Below are 20,008 nucleotides of genomic sequence, written 5' to 3'. Positions count from 1 at the left end.
AGTATGGGCACCTCACCAGAAAAGTGACATTAATATTTAGTAGATCCTCCTTTTGCAAAAATAACAGCCTCTAGTCACTTCCTGTAGCTTTTAATGAGTTCCTGGATCCTGGATGAAGGTATTTTTGACTATTCCTCTTTACAAAACAATTCCAGTTCAGTTAAGTTTGATGGTTGCCGAGCATGGACAGCCCTCTTCAAATGATCCCACAGATGTTCAATGATATTCTGGTCTGGGGACTGGGATGGCCATTCCAGAACATTGTAATTGTTTCTCTGCATGAATGCCTGAGTAGATTTGGAGTGGTGTTTTGGATCATTGTCTTGCTGAAAGATCCATCCCCTGCGTAACTTCAACTTTGTCACTGATTCTTGAACATTATTGTCAAGAATCTGCTGATACTGAGTGGAATCCATGCGTCCCTCAACTTTAACAAGATTCCCGGTGCCGGCATTGGCCACACAGCCCCAAAGCATGATGGAACCTGTACCAAATTTTACTGTGGGTAGCAAGTGTTTTTCTTGGAATGCTGTGTTTTTTTGCCGCCATGCATAACGCCTTTTTGTATGACCAAACAACTCAATCTTGGTTTCATCAGTCCACAGGACCTTCTTCCAAAAAGAAATTGGCTTCTCCAAATGTGCTTTTGCATACCTCAGCCGACTCTGTTTGTGGCGTGCTTGCAGAAACGGCTTCTTTCGCATCACTCTCCCATACAGATTCTCCTTGTGCAAAGTGCGTTGTATAGTTGACCGATGCACAGTGACACCATCTGCAGCAAGTTGATGCTGCAGCTCTCTGGAGGTGGTCTGAGGATTGTTCTTGACTGATCTCACCATTCTTCTTCTCTGCCTTTCTGATGTTTTTCTTGGCCTGCCACTTCTGGCCTTAACAAGAACTGTCCCTGTGTTCTTCCATTTCCTTACTATGTTCCTCACAGTGGAAACTGACAGGTTAAATCTCTGAGACAGCTTTTTGTATCCTTCCCCTGAACAACTATGTTGAATAATCTTTGTTTTCAGATCATTTGACAGTTGTTTTGAGGAGCCCATGATGCCACTCTTCAGAGGAGATTCAAACAGGAGAACAACTTGCAAGTGGCCACTTTAAGTAGCTTTTCTCATGATTGCATACACCTGGCTATGAAGTTCAAAGCTCAATGAGGTTACAAAACCCAAAAAAGTGCTTTAGTAAGTCAGTAAAAAGTAGGTAGGAGTATTTAAAACAAGAAAATGATAAGGGTGCCCATACTTATGCACCTGTCAAATTTTGTTTGAATGCAGATTGCACATTTTCTCTTAGTACAATAAACCTCATTTCAAGGCAGAAACATTACTGTGTCCAACAGTTATTACATATATCAAACTGAAATAGCTGTTGCAAAAACACCAATTTTTATAAAACATTAAGCTTAAGATTAATAGGGGTGCCCAAACTTTTTCATATAACTGTATTTGCATAATAATTTGGAACACAGTGTAGTAGAGTACATTACATACTAGGATCCAAGGAATAGTTAGATGAATATTTAAGTTTATACAAATTAATTATATCAATTGTTCATTTAAGGATTTTAATTAGCAACAGTGGAGAGCTATTAAAAAAGGTTGGAAATATTATACACTTTATGATGGTGATTCCCTCCAGTTTCCCTAGGTGTATTCACACTATTTTTTAGCTATAAATTGAGCTGTTGCTGAAGATAGATAAAGTCAACTACGCACACATACACAAATAAATATATTTATACCCTGTGATATACTCTTATTTATCAGCAGGGAAACCGAACGCTCTTCTTTTTATAATTTCATTTCCCTGTGCTCTAAGGAGCTGCCAAAATGAACCTTGAAATTGAATTTTTTTCTCATTTTTTTTACCCAAATTTTGAGCCTGGTCATATTTTTCCTGAGACTTTTTTAAAAAAATCATAATTGCTTTCCCACGCAATAAGACTTTAGTAGGACACCACAAAAACTTCTTTTTCAACTTTAAAAAATATCATTCATCTAGGAAAACTAGTTCAAATTAGCAATATACCAGTTTACAGCAAGATACAGACTACAACTGTAACTTGATATTTTAACCTAACTTTGTATCAGTAAGTATGCTATATAGATATTACTGATTAATTAAATCAGGAGAGTAATGAATTCAAGTAAACCTCCAGTTCTGAGTGTACTGGATCTGTCTGATGTTTAAGGCTGAGTTCACACGATGCGGTTTTATTGCACGGAAACGCATTAAAACCGCTTGGTAATAGGTCTGCCATGCAGAGCAATGATAATCCGCATGTGCCGTGCACATGATGCAGAAATTTCCGCTGCGGATTATCATTGTGGCACAAACCGCAGCACAACTTTAGGCGCGATTTTGCGGCGATATCGCGCCCATTGACTTGCATTGAATCGCAGCAAACCCACATGTATAATATCTATACATGCAGATTTGCTGCTTTTCAATGTGAGTCAATAGGCGCAAAATCGCGCTGGAATCGGGCCGCGGCTGGTACCCAGGTCGGGAGAGGAGACTGCTACTCCTCTCATCCGACCGGTGCTCTGGCTGATAACAGCAAGAGCAGCGTGGATGGGAGAATCAGCAGCTTGCTCCTCCCAGCCCACGTTCCAGCGCCAGTAAAAAACAAAAAGTGAAAATAATACTTATACTTGCGGATTTTACATGCATTTTTCCTGCCAGGTAGAAGCATTTGTCAAGCATTTTTGCATGCATTTTCGCATGCCTGTTATCAAGCGCTTTTCCAAGCGATTTTTGCATCACTTGGAAAAGTGCTTGACAACTTAGTCACACTATATAAATCCATGCAACCGGCATGGATTTATATAGTGTGACCAAGTAATAGTTAAAAAAAAGAATAAGAATGGTAAAAAATAATGAAATAAACATTATACTCACCTTCTGATGGCCCGCGGTCTTCTCTCCAATGCATCCTGGCTCCCTGGTGGCTCACGATGGTGTAAAAGGACCTTCCATGACGTCATTTAGTCATGTGACAGGTCACGCCGACGTCAGCGGTCTTGTGACCTGTCACATGACTAAATGACGTTATGGAAGGTCCTTTTACACCATCGCAAGCTGCCGGTGAGCCAGGACGCACCGTACAGGAGACCGGGGGCCATCAGAAGGTGAGTATAATGTATATTTTTTATTTTAAATTCTTTTTTTTAACAGGTACTATGGTACCTGGGTCTGCTGGAGAGTCTCCGCTTCTCCAGATCCGGGTACCATCCGCACATTGAATCACTTAAGATCCGCATGTGCACATGTAGTCATGCGGATATTATGCAATTCAATGCAAGTCAATGGCAGCAATTAAGTCGCGTTTCCGCAAAAATAATGGACATGCTGCGGATTTTTCCGCAATGATAATCCGCAGCGGAAATTTCCGCAGCACGTGCATAGCACATGCGGATTATCATTGGGTACCATGGGGCACGTATTACCAAGCGTTTTTTAAGCGCTTTCATTGCGGAAATTCCGTAGCAAAAAACGCTTGAAAAATGCATATTGGGCAGGCAGCCTAATAGTTACATTGGGAGAGGCAGGCAAGCGATCGGCTGGTGCAATCTCCTAGACATTGGTACACCACCAAAAGCCTCTTCTCCAAAGCTCCTTACCTTGCTTGAGCACAAAACAAGCGTTTTAGTCCATATTCATATGTTAAACACTTTTTTATGCCATTTTTAGAATTCACAGTGTCTCATAACTATGCATTTTAATACTAAAATTCTGCAATGGCCAAGATGACACACTTTTGCAATTTTCTTACTTCAGTCCTTCATTTCAATTACTTCTCTTCAAAGTTTGCCATCTACTAAGGGTTACAGTTCACTTCACATGGCTGTAAATGAATGGGTTTTCCAAAAATCATAATGTGGCCTTATGATAATGTACATATACCTACCTGTACATTTATGAATTTTTGAGAATATAATTCTCCCTCCCCCAAGGATAGCACTCCAAGCGCTATTTACCCTCCAGTTGCTATTGGATCCATCCTGCTGTTGTTCAACTTCTACCAGTCAAAAATTCAAAGAAGTCTCTCTTTCGTGGCTTCCAATATAGCTCTGATATGCCTCTGCCACTGACAACTGAGTGTATTCTACGATTAGAATACACTCTTTCTTTCTGTACACTGTATGGTCCTGTATATAACTCTGCCTGAAGGATTTTATCTTCTGCCATCTAAATCACAGGGCTGCTGTCAGAACAATGGCATAAAACTGCAAATGATTCATACAGCAGAAGATAATCCTCTGTTATATGCATCAAATCAGTGGTATTTACAGTTCACATCAATAATATGTCAGTAGCAGGCATCAAGCACAACTCGACGCTGCTTGTTTCCACTAATCCTAGCTATTTCAAGCTCCATTATAAGAACACAGTAGAGTTAAATGCAGTAACAGAAGTGGCCTAAGGTGCTGGCCTCAGATCCCCATGGGCTTGTGAAAGTCTAGCATTATTACTCAAGGTAAGTACAATGATATTTTTTATTTATTTTTTTAAACCAGTGAAGACATGGTAAATTTATTTTGCTATGTACATCACTAGTTCAATCTATGTGTTAATTAATTAACTCTTACCTCCAGGTCTCTCATGTCTTCCATCAGTGTGCAGTAGCATTGAAATAGGCATGCCAACATTCTTTGATCTTCCTACAACTACCACATTTTTACCAAATGTTTTTATACCTAAAAACATAAAGACAATATTTTTAAAAATAGTTACATTTTAGGGAATTTTAAGAGTAACAATTAAAGACTAAGTCAACCTAGGCAGTTGTTTTGTTTTAACACTTCTAATGCATTTTACATAAAAAATGTCCTTCAATACGCAATAAGACTTTCAATAGAATCCAAGTTGCATTTAGAGTAACAGAGGAAAGGCCATATTTGCTGAAAGGTGAAAGGGACCTGTAGGTAATTTGATATCTGCATTGCTTTGTAAAATCATAAAATGTTAGAGTTGGAAGAGACCTCCATAGTAATTGTGTCCAACCCCCTGCTCAATGCAGGATTCACTAAACCATCTCAGACAGATGTCTGTCCAGCCTCTGTTTGAAGACTTCCATTGAAGGAGAACTCAACACCTCTCGCAACAGCCTATTCCACTCTTAAGGCCCCGTCACACTTAGCGACGCTGCAATGATCCCGACAACGATACGACCTGTCAGGGATCGTTGCTGCGTCGCTATGTGGTCGCTGGTGAGCTGTCAAACAGGCAGGCTCACCAATGATCAGGGGAGCAGCGACATCGTGGAAAGAATCTTTCCACGATGTCCTGCTCCTGGTTACCTGCCTGCTGAAGCAGGAGCAGGCTGGTAACTATGATAAAAATCGGGTTACTAGGGGCACACGCGCTCCTAGTAACCCGTTGTTTATAATTGTTACCACTCTGCTACGGTGAGCGGGAGGTTACCGCTCACTTTAGCAGGCTCGTAACCATGATAAACATCGGGTTACTAGGGGCACACGTGCCCCTAGTAACCCATTGTTTATCATGGTTACCACTCTGCTACGGTGAGCGGGAGGTTACCGCTCACTTTAGCAGGCTCGTAACCATGATAAACAACGGGTTACTAGGTGCGTGTGTGCCCCTAGTAACCCGATGTTTATCATGGTTACCAGCCTGATCGCTGCTCCCGCTGGTCACACACAGCGATGTGTGCTGACCAGCGGCAGGGCAACGACCAAAAAATGGTCCAGGACACTTTGCAGCGATCAGCGACCTCACAGCAGGGGCCTGATCGCTGAAAAGTGTCACACATGGCGACATCGCTGGTGAGGTCGCTGCTGCGTCACCAAAACCGTGACACAGCAGCGATCTCGCTAGCGATTTCGTTATGTGAGACAGGGGCTTTAGATCACCAAAAGTCATGCTCTCTTTTTTGTGAGTCTCCCTGGGATTCGAAACAACAACCTTTATAATTGCAGGTAGGAGCTAAAGCTATTGAGCCACATTTTTTTTTTTCAAATGATAACTCAAAATTATTGGGAATTAATGTATTTGGATACCACAAGCTTTAAAGAGTTTGTCAACTTTTTAGAAATTTTACATAATGTGGTATAGTGTGCCACCATATGTATTACCATGCTTGTTTCCTACCCCTCCACTTCACTGCCCATAAACATATAGTGCAAGGCCCTCACATCCATAAGAAGTAAAATGATAATCGATTCCATGGCTTCTTTCCCTCGCACAAGCATTGAATGGATGCAGATACAAGAGATCATTCACGCTGTATATGCGCATGTGTGGGATTTCTACAACACTGTTTCTTTCAGGAACATGCAGAAAACCCTTAAAAACAGACAATCAGGGAAGGAAATTATTCACTTTAATCATTCATTTCTAGGCTTAGAACTCTCTCAAATAGCCAACTTAGCTTGGGTCTAGAAAAATCATTTTGTGTTTGCAGGTCCTTTTCTAGACCTATGTGTCTCACAGTGACAACAAACATCTATCTGTCCCCTAATTCTTGCTATTATACAATTGCTAAGTAAGCAAGAAGTAGTGGACAGATACTCGGCGGTATGGCTGCATAATTAGTCTCCATATGGTTTGTTTATTTCCTGTTACCATAGAGATACATAGGTCTGCGTAGGAGCTGTAGACACAGAAAAGTAGGATAATTCTAAGGGCATGGCCCCACTATCAGTATTTGGTCAGTATTCGGTCAGTATTTTTTCTCAGGAGTGGGAGCCAAAACCAGGAGTGGGTGATAAATGCAGAATTGGTGACTTGTTTCTATTATACCTTTTCTCTGATTGTTCCTCACCTGGTTTTGGCTCCCACTCCTGAGAAAAAATACTGACCGTATACTGATAGTGGGGCCGTGGCCTAATAAACACTATTTGCAAAATTGGTTACAAAGGTGAAGTATAGTAAAGATTTCAAGCAGCTAAGGTGTAAATGTGCACAAAAATAGTGGCCAAAATCTGATATTATTATTAACTTGATATAAAAATAAAGGCATCAAATGAACAATTTAATCTAGATGGAGGATAAATTTACAAATACTAACTTGGATTGCACTGCAACAACTTCTCGTATTTTGTATTAAAAGTTGAGATGTGCTAACAGTTAGCGCATCTCAACTTTTAATACAATATACTTTCACTAGACTTCTCTAGTTTGCACTAAGGCAAAGGTGCTTGTGAGTTTGCGGCTTTTAGGACAATAGGTATAGCGCTAGTGCAAGCTTTCTTTTACAACTTCTCGTATTTTTATAACAGATTAGATATTACAGTCATTAAAGAGTAACCGTTCTTTTAATTTTTAATTCAAAAATCAATGGTGCGCGTGAACATAAGCTACTGTGTAATATATTTTATAAAAGAAATCTGTTTCTTTCTCTGCCAGAATTAATCAGTTATTATCAAAATTCTCAATTCTGGGTTAAAATCTGTATTCAGTGAAGACAAACTTTCCCATTACTGAGATAGGAGATGGCAGTTACTACAGATACAATTCTATGTAGATAGGAGGAGGGAGGGGCTCTGTCTGTAGCTCCTCCCATCCACATAGTATTCTATCAGTAGCAGCTCTCATCTCCTATCTCAGTAATGGGAAAGTCTGTCTTCAATGAATAAAGATTTTAACTCAGAATTGATCATTTTGATAATGACTGATCAATTCTGGCAAAGAAGCAAATCCCTCTGATGAGATATTATTATTATTATATATTATTATAGCGCCATTTATTCTATGGCGCTTTACATGTGAAAAAAAGGGGTATACATACAAAAATAATTACAATGATCTTTAACAAAACATGATGGCGACTGGTACAGGAGGAGCGAGGACCCTGCCCGCGAGGAATCACAGTCTACAAGGGATGGGTGAGGATACAGTAGGTGGGGGTATATATATTACAAAGTTGCTAATTTTCATGTGCACTATTGATTTATGAAATAAAAATTAAAATGACACTTACACTTTAACCCCTTTACCATCTTGGGTTTTTCCATTTTTGCATTTTCGTTTTTTTGCTCCCCTTCTTCCAAGAGCCATACATTTTTTATTTTTTTGTCAATATGGCCATGTAAGGGCTTGTTTTTTGCGGGATGAGTTATACTTTTGAACAACATAATTGGTTTTACCATATTGTGTACTGGAAAGCAGGAAAAAAAATTCCAAGTGCGGTGAAATGGCAAAAACAGTGCAATTCCACAGTTGTTTTTTGTTTTTTTGTTTTTTTTTACCATGTTCACTAAATGCTAAAACTGACCTGCCATTAGGATTTTCCAGGTCATTATGAGTTTGTAGATACCAACCATGTATATCTTATTTTTAATTTAAGTGGTGAAAAAAAATTTCAAAATTTGTAAAAAAAAAGCACCATTTTCCGAGACCCATAGCGTCTCCATTTTTCGTGATCTGGCGCAGGGTGAGGGCTTATTTTTTGTGCGCTGAGCGGGCGCGCCGATGGGCAGGTCTTATGACGCGCTTCCGGTGCGTGAATGTTTGACAGCGGCATTTAACATGTTAACAGGCGCGGGTGGATCGTGATTTCACCCGCGGCTGTTAGGGGCACATGACAGCTGATCAGGTCATGTGCGCGAAAAGGTACGGGTTCATCGCCAGAGCCCGTGCCGTAGATGGGGATGTGACCTTGGACGTACTCATACGTCCAAGGTCGTAAAGGGGTTAAGCATATGGGATTTAAAATATTCTTTAAAATAGTGAACCAGCCATTGAGGATTTGTGAACTAGTCTTGTTTTTTTTTATCTAAGCACTAAACTTTTAAATTGTACATAAAATGGTGTTTATTATATTTAAAAACCTTTAAATCAGACCTTCACTGTACATGAAAGTCATCCATATATACTGTATAAAATTGTGAATATACCTGTTCTCTTAATAATTTCCCATACAGCTGCAGCCGTGGCAGGAATAATAGATGATTGATCCAGGCAGAGTCTTCCGATATTTACTATGTGAAAACCATCCACATCTTTTTCGGGAGCAATGGCATTACACACATCTCGCTCGTTGATATGCTCTAAACAATAAGAGTTTCATTTTAAGCAAAAAAAAATTTTCTAGATATTTTATTAGTAATATAAATTATGTACTGTATCACAGAAATGTACTCATATTCAATTGTTTTTACACCATATTTGATTCATGTCTTTTTTTATTTCTCCAATAACTGATTTGAGTTGACCATGATAAAATCTCTATATCCTGGGATATACTACTAAAAGGCACCGAATCTGTTGGATGTCAGACAAGCCATGAGGAGGATTACCCAGCATGACTCTTTAGAAGAGTGTCCCTACCTCCATGACTTCTTACAGGTCATTAGAATATAGCTAGCACTCTTTAGAAAACACCTTTGCATGCAATGCTGTGTCGTACAGAATATAGAAGGGCATTATTGTCAACGTGTTAGCGTCCTACTTTCCACATGCTTTCTTAATGACTATTTTAAGAAAAATGACTTGCAAACAGTGTGGCCAAGGAATGGCTATGCATGTCTAGTTTTAGTCTTCCTTAAAGGGAATCTGTCACCCCTTATCTGACTTATCTGACTTCTAGTATGAGCATACAGGTGATAGAAATGTAAATCTATATCTACCTGTATGCCTCATATTAGAGGTATTGTTGCTGTGAAATGTCTTTTTATTCCTACAAGTTTCTGATGCATTCCCATCCCGGGGTCAGGAATAAATCCTCACCTCCTGTGTGAATTATAATGTTTCCCCACTCCCCTGCACGTCACAGTGCCCTGTGATGTGCAGTTGCAGCAGCCAAATCCCGCGCCTGCGCACTTAATTTTTTACAGAAGGTGCACTTCTTCCTCCCGTCTTTGGTCATAAACTGCAGGGATCTTGTGCGCAGGCACCGACGAGTCACTGTGACTCACTCATTGTGACTCACTCGTTCAAATGGAACCTAAAATAAGTGGAGAATTGACTGTGGAGAAAGAAAACGCCTTTGGCACTGAAAGTATGCTCCATGTTTGTTGTCTGTACCAAAAGAAATTTATTACCCAGGATGTAATGAGTACAAACTGGATTTTAATGGAGGGCTGAAACAGTGCCTCCCTTAGGTCATAGTGCGGTAACAAATATTAGTGATTTATATAGAAGGTAAAACGGGACAGGAAAATCACTGTGGGTCAAAGTTCAGAACACCAGAGAGGATTAAAAAAATTACATATATATATATATATATATATATATATATATATATATGTGTGTGTATATATATATATATATATATATATATATATATATATATATATATATATATACACTACATAATCGACTTATCCCGTCTGTCCGTCCAGGAAATCCCGCGTCGCTGATTGGTCCGGCCGTGGCCAATCAGCGACGCAGGATTTCAGAACAAGATGGCGGCCATTAGCGGCTCATCTGCTCGCAGCAAAAGTACCCCGACCGGCGGCCTAGCCCTAGCAGCGGAAGTACCCGCACAGGCAGCGCCGCTCCCCGGTCCTCACTAACACGGTCCGCTGATTGGTCACGGCCGGCGGCCACGACCAATCAGCGATATTGGCGCCAAATTTAAACACCGCTCTGCTGATTGGTCACGGCCACCCGGCCGCGACCAATCAGCGATATTGGCGCGAAATTTAAAACACCGCTTCTCTGATTGGTCGCGGCCAGCCAGCCGCGACTAATCAGTGACTGGCGCAGCCTGGCCGCGAATTGGCGCCGGATATGAAACACGCAGGCCACCGTTGTGAGATCAGCGGCGACGCAGACGGGAGATGACCGGTGCTAGCCGGTCATCTCGCGGCTGCTCGCAGCAGAAGTACCCCGACCGGCGGCCTCGCTCCCCAGTCCTCCCTTCACACTTGCCGTCGGGAGATCAGCGGCCCAGATCATATGGTAGCCGCATGGAGGTCAGCGGCGATGCAGCCGGGAGATGACCGGCGCTAGCCGGTCATCTCCCGGCTGCTCGCAGCAGAAGTACCCGCACAGGCAGCGCCAATCCCTGGTCCTCACTAACACGGTTCGCTGATTGGTGCCAAATTTAAACAAGGGGAGAATTACGTGCTGGCTGTGCGTGGTCAGCGATGTTGTCACAAGCAGTATTGACAACATGACGCAATTACAAAATTCATTAGGCGCCCCGGGGGGATACATTGGGGGGTTAATTTAAAGTAGTGCACAACACATTTAAATACTGCTTCCCTGACTAGTCGCGCCCAGTCGGCCGCATACATATTCTAGATAACCGATGCGTTAGAATTGGGCCACCATCTAGTATATATATATATATATATATACACAGTGGTGTTCAAAATAATAGCAGTTCAATATGACTATCCAGATTAATCACTGTTTTTGGTATAAATTATATTGCCACATGTCAAACAATTTACCAGTTGGTGCAGTAGATGCTAAGAAAACCAACAGACTCAGCATTGATGATCTGCATGTTTTTGAATCTGTGTATTTGAATAATTAATTGAAAGGGGTGTGTTCAAAATAATAGCAGTGTGGAGTTCAATTAGTGAGGTCAATCATTCTCTGAAGAAACAGGTGTGAATCAGGTGGCCCTTATTTAAGGGTGAAGGCAGCACATGTTGTACATGCATTTCTCCTTGAAAGCCTGAGAAATATGGGTTGTTCGAGACATTGTTCAGAAGAACAGCGAACTTTGATTAAAAAGTTAATTGGAGAGGGTAAAACTTATAAAGAAGTGCAGACAATGATAGACTGTTCAGCTAAAATGATCTCCAATGCTTTAAAATGGAAAGCAAAACCAGAGAGACGTGGAAGAAAACGTAAGACTACCATTTGAATGGATCAAAGAATAGCCAGAAAGGCAAAGGCTCAGCCAATAATCAGCTCCAGGATGGAGAGTCTCAAGTTACTTGTGAGTACTGTGACAGTTAGAAGACGTATGTGTGTAGCTAATCTCTTAGCAAGAAGTCTCCGCAAAGTCCCACTCTTAAGAACACATCAACTGGCCTAAAGAGAATTAGAGAAACATTTTGTGGACTGATGAAAGTAAAATTGTTCTTTTTGGGCCCAAGGGGCTACAGACTGTTCGTCAGACGACCCCCAAACTCTGCATTCAAGCCACAGTACACTCTGAAGACAGTGAAGCATGGTGGTGCAAGCATCATGAAATGGGCATGTTTCTCTTACTATGGTGCCGCACCTATTTACCGCATACCAGAAATCATGGACCAGTTTGCATATATTAAAATACTTGAAGAGGTCATGTTGCCTTACGCTGAAGAGGATATGACCTTGAAATGGGTGTTTCAGTAAGACAACGACCCTAAACACACCAGTAAACAAGCAAAATCTCGGTTCCAGTCCAACAAAATTGAGGTGATGGTGTGGCCAGCCCAATCCCCGAACCTTAATCTGATAGAACACTTGTGGGTTGACATCAAAAATGCCGTTTCTGAGGTAAAGCCAACTAAAATTGTGGGATGTAGTCAAAGCATCCTGGGCTGGAATAACAGTTGACAGGTGCCAGAAGTTGGTTGACTCTATGCAACATAGATATGAAGCAGTTCTAAAACAACTGTGGGTATACAACTAAATATTAGGTTAGTGATTCACAGGAATGCTAAATCCTCAAAGAAAAGTACATATTGTGAGTTAGTAAAACCAAATGCAGACACTGCTCTTTTTTTTAGAACAGCCCTATGTTCATATTTTGTTATTTTCTGTAAAGTAATTAAAAATTATATACATTTCTCTTCATGATTTGAATTAGAAAACAATGTGCAATGTTCCCAATGCATGGAAATAAAAACTAGTATAAAGATTTTGTGCTTAACTCATGTTTTTGAACACACTGCTATTATTTTGAACACTACTGTGCATGCAGTGGGGAAAATAAGTTTTTGATACACTGACGATTTTGCAAGTTTTCCCACCTACAAAGAATGGAGAGGTCTGTAATTTTTATTGTAGGTACACTTCAGCTGTGAGAGACAGAATGTAAAAAAAAATCAAGAAAATTACATTGTATGACTTCTACATTATTACTTTGCATTTTATTGCATGAAATAAGTATTTGATACAATAGAAAAACAGAACTTAATATTTGATACAGAAACCTTTATTTGCAGTTACGGAGGTCAGATGTTTCCTGTAGTTCTTGACCAAGTTTGCACACACTGCAGCTGGGATTTTGGCCCACTCCTCCATACAGATCTTCTCCAGATCTTTCAGGTTTTGGGGCTGTCGCTAGGCAACATTGAGTTCCAGTTCCCTCCAAAGATTTTCTATTGGGTTCAGTTCTGGAGACTGGCTAGGCCACTCCAGGACCTTGAAATGCTTCTTACGGAGCCACTCCTTAGTTGCCCTTGCTCTTGTGTTTCGGGTCATTCTCATGTTGGAGGACCCAGCCACGACCCATCTTCAATGCTCTCACTGAGGGAAGGAGGTTGTTGGCCAAAATCTCACAATACATGACCTCATCCATCCTCTCTTCAATATGATGCTGTCGTCCTGTCCCCTTTGCATAAAAACACCCCTTAATTATGTTTCCGCCACGCTTCACGGTTGGGATGGTGTTCTTAGGGTTGTACTCATCCTTCTTCTTCCTCCAAACACAGCGAGTGGAGTTGATACCAAAAAGTTCAATTTTGGTCTCATCTGACAACATGACCTTCTCCCATGCCTCCTCTGGATCATCCAGATGGTCATTGGCGAACTTCAAACAGACTTAGACATGTGGTGGCGTGAGCCGGGGGACCTTGCGTGACCTGCAGGATTTTAATCCATGACAGAGTAGTGAGTTACTAACGGTATTGTTTGAGACTGTGGCCCCAGCTCTCTTCAGGTCATTGACCAGATCCTCTTGTGTAGTTCTGGGCTGATTCCTAACCTTTCTCAGAATCATTCTTACCCCACGAGGCGAGATCTTGCATGGAGCCCCTGACTGAGCAAAATTAACAGTTATCTTGTGTTTCTTCCATTTTCTAATAATTGCACCAACAGTTGTTGCCTTCTCAACAAGCTGTTTGCCTATTGTCCTGTAGCCCATCCCAGCCTTGTACAGGTCTACAATTCTGTCCCTGGTATACTTAGACAGCTTTTTGGTCTTGGCCATGGTGGAGAGGTTGGAGTGTAATTGATTGAGTGTGTGAACAGGAGTCTTATATAAAGGTAACAAGATCAAACTGGTGCAATTAATACAGGTAATGAGTGCAGAGTCGGAGGGGTTCTTAAATAAAAACTAACAGGTCAACGAGAGCCAGAATTCTTGCTGGTTGGTAGGTGGTCAAATACTTATTTCATGCAATAAAATGCAATTTAATTATTTAAAAATCATACAATGTGATTTTCTGGATTTTTTTTAAGATTCTGTCTCTCACAGTTGTAGTGTACCTACGATAAAAATTACAGACCTCTCCATTCTTTGTAGGTGGGAAAACTTGCAAAGTCGACAGTATATGAAATACTTTTTTCCCCAATGTATATACACTGCTCAAAAAAATAAAGGGAACACTCAAATAACACGTTCTAGATCTGAATGAATGAAATATTCTCATTGAATACTTTGTTCTGTACAAAGTTGAATGTGCTGACAACAAAATCACACAAAAATCATCAATGGAAATCAAATTTATTAACCAATGGAGGCCTGGATTTGGAGTCACCTCCAAAATTAAAGTGGAAAAACACTCTACAGGCTGATCCAAGTTTGATGTAATGTCCTTAAAACAAGTCAAAATAAGGCTCAGTATTGTGTGTGGCCTCCACGTGCCTGTATGACCTCCCTACAACGCCTGGGCATGCTCCTGATGAGGTTGCGGATGGTCTTCTGTGGGATCTCCTCCCAGACCTGGACTAAAGCATCCGCCAACTCCTGGACAGTCTGTGGTGCAACATGACAGTGGATGGAGCGAGACATGATGTCCCAGATGTGCTCAATCGGATCAGGTCTGGGTAATGGGCAGGCCAGTCCATAGCTTCAATGCTCGCACCAGCAGATGGTCTCACAAGGGATTTGAGGATCTCATCTCGGTACCTAATGACAGTCAGGCTACCTCTGGCGAGCACAACGAAATGCCACCCCACACCATTACTGACCAACTGCCAAATCGGTCATGCTGAAGGATGCTGCAGGCAGCAGATCGCTCTCCACGGCGTCCCCAGACTCTGTCACATCTGTCACATGTGCTCAGTGTGAACCTGCTTTCATCTATGAAGAGCACAGGGCGCCAGTGGCGACTTTGCCAATCCTGGTGTTCTGTGGCAAATGCCAAGCGTCCTGCACAGTGTTGGCCTGTGAGCACTACCCCCATCTGTGGACGTCGGGCCCTCATACCAACCTCATGGAGTCGGTTTCTAACTGTTTGTGCAGACACATGCACATTTGTGGCCTGCTGGAGGTCATTTTGCAGGGCTCTGGCAGTGCTCCTCCTGTTCCTCCTTGCACAAAGGTGGAGGTAGCAGTCCTGCTGCTGGGTTGTTGCCCTCCTACGGCCCCCTCCACATCTCCTGGTGTACTGGCCTGTCTCCTGGTAGCACCTCTAGCCTCTGGACACTATGCTGACAGACACAGCAAACCTTCTTGCCACAGCTCGCATTGATGTGCCATCCTGGATGAGCTTCACTACCTGAGCAACTTCTGTGGGTTGTAGAGTCTGTCTCATGCTACCACGAGTGTGAAAGCACAACCAACATTCAAAAGTGACCAAAACATCAGTCAGAAAGCATTGGTACTGAGATGTGGTCTGTGGTCCCCACCTGCAGAACCACTCTTTTATTGAGGGTGTGTTGATAATTGCCAATAATTTCCATCTATTGTCTATTCCATTTGCACAACAGCATGTGAAATTGATTGTCAATCAGTGTTGTTTCCTAAGTGGACAGTTTGATTTCACAGAAGTTTGATTTACTTGGAGTTATATTCTGTTGTTTAAGTGATCCCTTTATTTTTTTGAGCAGTGTATATTTGATAAAACACCCCTGGTTGGATTTGAACCCAGAGCTCTAGTGTTTGGATCATAACACTGAGCCATGAAGCAAGGAGTCAAGCTTGCAATTCAATTTCAACAGTTCACAAAGATTATAAAAAGGCTTGACTACATAAAACCAGAAACACTAAAGCAATGCCTTCCTCAGGCCATGTTGCAGTGACAAACATGAAGGATATAAGGCATTATTCAGAGTTTATGAATTTATGTATGTAAGTAAGCCTTTTTAAAATCTATATTTATGTACTTTTGAAATTTAATTGCAAACTTGACCCCTTTTTTCGTGGCTTAGTGGTATCAATATTGTAATTTTTCGAAGTATCACGAGTGTCACTTTCAGAACTATCTTTTCTCATAAACATAAACAAGAATGTGGCTATCCTTTTGGCAAATGTTAAATGAATGAATTCTACTGTTTTTAGAACTAAACTTTATATGAAATTACTATGACCTCTAAGAAGTCAAAAATCAACATTTCTTAGATTTTACTTCTTCTCTGAACCTTCCTCATAACATAACACTGAATTTCATGTTTATCTTCATTCATGTTTTGGAATATTATGAGTGAAATCAGCTGACAGGATAACATATGCATTCAAGCTCTCTCATAGAAACGTGTACAGTGTACTTATGGAGGAATTCAGCATATCCAATATTTATGCATTTATTGGCTTGTAAACGAATAAGTATCCAAATGGGGTTGAGCTCCACGTGAACCAAATTCAGTATGGATAAAGAATAAGAATGTAGGTAAGTGGGCTGTATGGGAGAACGATTTTATGTCTACAGCCTCAAGAATGGTTGATGCAAAGAACCACTGAAAATTTGCAATGTGAAATGAGGAAGCTGTTTTGCATTGTGTCTTATTCTACAGCCCACAACGCAATTAAATTATTGGACTTGGATACGTGGCTGATAAGCGAGCTTACTTTAGAGTGCTTTGTTCTACAGCTGTGTTTCCTGCTGTCACAATCAGGGAACAACTGTGCAATAGTATGACATATCATATTTGCCGATTAGCCTGTTTTTTGGCAAACTAGGTCCCTATACACATCAAATAGATTTTGATTGAACGAGAGCTCTCTCTCCCAACTCCAATAAAACCAGGAACATACAGCTTGAATGAATGCCCCTTTGAGAGAGCTGCTACTTGACTCACTCCTCTGGTGGTGGCTTATTCTCTACAGAACAAAAAGATCGGTCACTGAAATTCCAACAGTGAGATACTACTCTCCTTGTCGGGGGGAGGGTTGAGAAGCCCCTATACACATAAAATTGTCAGCCGATCCCACTGATAAGGACGAGATCAGGAAACTTTAGCATTAAGTGTAAGGGAGCCTTAAGTAATTCCCTTCCCACAGATTGTAATGTATTAACATACAGAAGTGTTTCCAAAGAAATTGTAATTCAAAAATAAACATTTAAAATAGTAATTCCTTAATGGTAATAAATAAAAAAAACTTGTACATTATATTTTGCACCATAAAAGACTAAAAGTAAAGTAGGGCAACACGGCAAAAAAGCACAGCAACAATTAGCCGGTGCTGTTTTGTGATTATTTAACAAGCAACCACTTTATTTTGTGGGTGAAATAACTGTTTCCCCCAAAAAAATATCTGATTGTTTAATGAACAATTTGAAAATCATAACGGCTGCTGGCCACTGCTTTTTTATTCCGCATCCCAGCCACTCAATTTGGCCTTGCTTGAAGACAATGGCTTAATATACTTGTTAGTAGAAGATATTCACTGCACACTGAAAATAGATGCTGAAGTATTAAACTAACAATCATAGTGAAGAATCATCGAAACAGAATTAGGACTAAACTGAAATTCGCCTCTATTGCTTCCGCTATCAAACACTGAGAAAGAGTAATTGTAGCATTTTCCACTACAAATAAGAAAGAGGTCAGTTTTCCATAATAAGGCCATGTTCACACGTTCAGTATTTGGTCAGTATATTACATCAGTATTTTTAAGCCAAAACCAGGAGTGGAACAATCAGAAGAAAAGTATAATAGAAACACGTCACCAATTCTGCATTTGTTGTAAAATATTCACCAAATTCTGAATGTGTGAACATGGCCTAATTTATATTCCACACTTTTCAAGCACTCACGTGTATTCACATGTATAGGTTCCACAACTACAAAATGCATCAACATCCCATCACAACCCACTTATTTTCCATTCATGTGAGCCATGAATGGAGAGGTGACCATGGTTCTCTCTGTTCATTTCCATGGGAATTATGGAAATAGGCAAAAAAAGTGTGCTCAGTTGTTTCCATAACTTAAATGCGAGAAAGTCATACACAGGGACAGCCACCTCTTCATTTATTCCCTGCCAGGGTGCATGAACAGCAGGATCTGCACTTATCACACTTATCAAAGGTCACATCTTGCCAGCTCACCGCTTTCATAATGAATCCTCCCCCTCGTCTCGGTTGCATGGTTCCATGGAATTTCTATAGGAAGAGATGAAGTCCTGAACTCCGATTCCAGACTATAAAAACTTCAAGAACATGAAAAATATAAAACAGTAATCTGCAGCTTTAAAATACAGTTCATTTTGATGCTAGAGATTGCTGTTTTATATTTTCCATTTTCTGGAAATAAACACAAGTTTTTATACTTCATATCTCTTCCTATCAAACACTTATGCCATAAATGGATATCTATGGCTATATACCTTTAATTAACCTTCAATGAAAAGTGTGAAATGCGTAATAAAATCTACAACACGTGTTATTGCTGGATGGTGTAAAAACAAAGTAAAATATTGAAAAATCACTAAAATTAATGCAAAAACTTTCGTCAAACTTTAAATCCATTAAAATGTATCACCATCACACAAGTATCTAAAGATAACGCAATAAGCGTTGCAAAAACACAACTTCATAAAATAACATGTCAAGTTGTGACTACTAGAATTCTGAGATGTAAAAACACCAAAAAAGTATTTTCCAAATTAAAGGGGTATTCCCATCTCCAAGATCCTATCCGAATATGTGCAAGGTGTAATAATAATAATATTAGCAAATACCTCCAATTAGAAATGTAGTATAGTTTTTCTGATTCACTATGTCTCTTTCCTCATGTGCAGGCATTGCAGGACCTTAGGTATCCATGGTTACGACCACTGATATAGTGACAGTTAGTTAGCTAGTTGCTAATGGCCCCCCACAATAGCCCCTACAATGTATGAGGGGCCACCTCCCCCATTTTTCCTGATGCCCTCACAGTCACATCACAAGTTTAGTTAAAATAAAAAACATCACAATCCAGGATCCTGACGAGTCTACTTGCAAAGCACTGATGCATGAATAGGATATCAGAGGCCCAGCGTAGCGTGATGACGTCACCGTGCTGGGACTCCGACATCCTGTGTGCGCACCATCGCTCCAGGTACTGCATCGTCCTGCCGTTCTGTAGATCGCAGACTTCAGAACAGAGAGCGGTAGTGCAGGAAGACCATGTTTCCCTGCTCCACTGCAGGCCTTAACTATATCGTCACGTTGCATACGCTGATATAGTTAAGGGTAGCGCAGCTCCAGGTGGGGCCCGCTGAGCACGGCGCCCAGGGAGACCGTATCCTCTGCCCTCCGCTATTGGCTTCAATGCTTTCTCCTTTTGCAGACACAGATGTCACTACTGCATAGACAAGACAAGGTAAAACAATATTTTAAGGTTTTTAGAATTATAATTCTAGTTTTACAGGATCAATTGATATTTCCACTGTAAGGGGGTTGGTACTCACTCTGCCACTTTTAAGGTACTCACAGGAATCAGTCTCTTTAAAAATGTCCAAGGTAGGTTTATTCGGACTTCATAAACTGCACTCTCCAGGTAAATGAAACATAGCCTTGTCCGGCACAAAATAACAAAACAAGAAAAACAATCCATACAGTGCTGCGTATTCGCCCGCTACCAGTCAGTGTCCTGTAGCACAGACACACTGGAGGTCTCCACACCTCCAGCCACAGACACTGAATGAGACACTCGGTCTCCATTTTATACACAGGCCCTGGGGTGGGGATATGTGAGCAGCCAATCCCGCCCA

At 40.9% G+C, this 20,008-nt stretch overlaps 1 protein-coding gene across 2 annotated transcripts in view; it reads right to left on the bottom strand.

Annotated features, from left to right (window-relative positions):
• MTHFD2L (methylenetetrahydrofolate dehydrogenase (NADP+ dependent) 2 like) overlaps positions 1 to 20,008 on the bottom strand; it is a 243,454-nt gene that overhangs the window by 68,377 nt on the left and 155,069 nt on the right. The window contains exons 4-5 of one of the 2 annotated variants that reach the window (XM_073655293.1): positions 8,871 to 9,023; positions 4,602 to 4,709 (exon numbers count right to left, since the gene is read on the bottom strand). In XM_073655293.1, coding sequence (XP_073511394.1) covers positions 4,602 to 4,709; positions 8,871 to 9,023 — 261 coding nt within the window. The remainder of the gene's footprint in view (positions 1 to 4,601; positions 4,710 to 8,870; positions 9,024 to 20,008) is intronic. The other variant, XM_073655300.1, reaches the window with a different exon arrangement.

Source organism: Phyllobates terribilis, unplaced genomic scaffold, assembly GCF_046119375.1.
Source record: "Phyllobates terribilis strain yellow unplaced genomic scaffold, ASM4611937v1 Scaffold_1__5_contigs__length_1240528914, whole genome shotgun sequence".
Classification (NCBI taxonomy): domain Eukaryota; kingdom Metazoa; phylum Chordata; class Amphibia; order Anura; family Dendrobatidae; genus Phyllobates; species Phyllobates terribilis.
The sequence above is the reverse complement of the archived record's forward strand: the minus strand, read 5'-3'. Positions and strand labels throughout refer to the sequence as shown.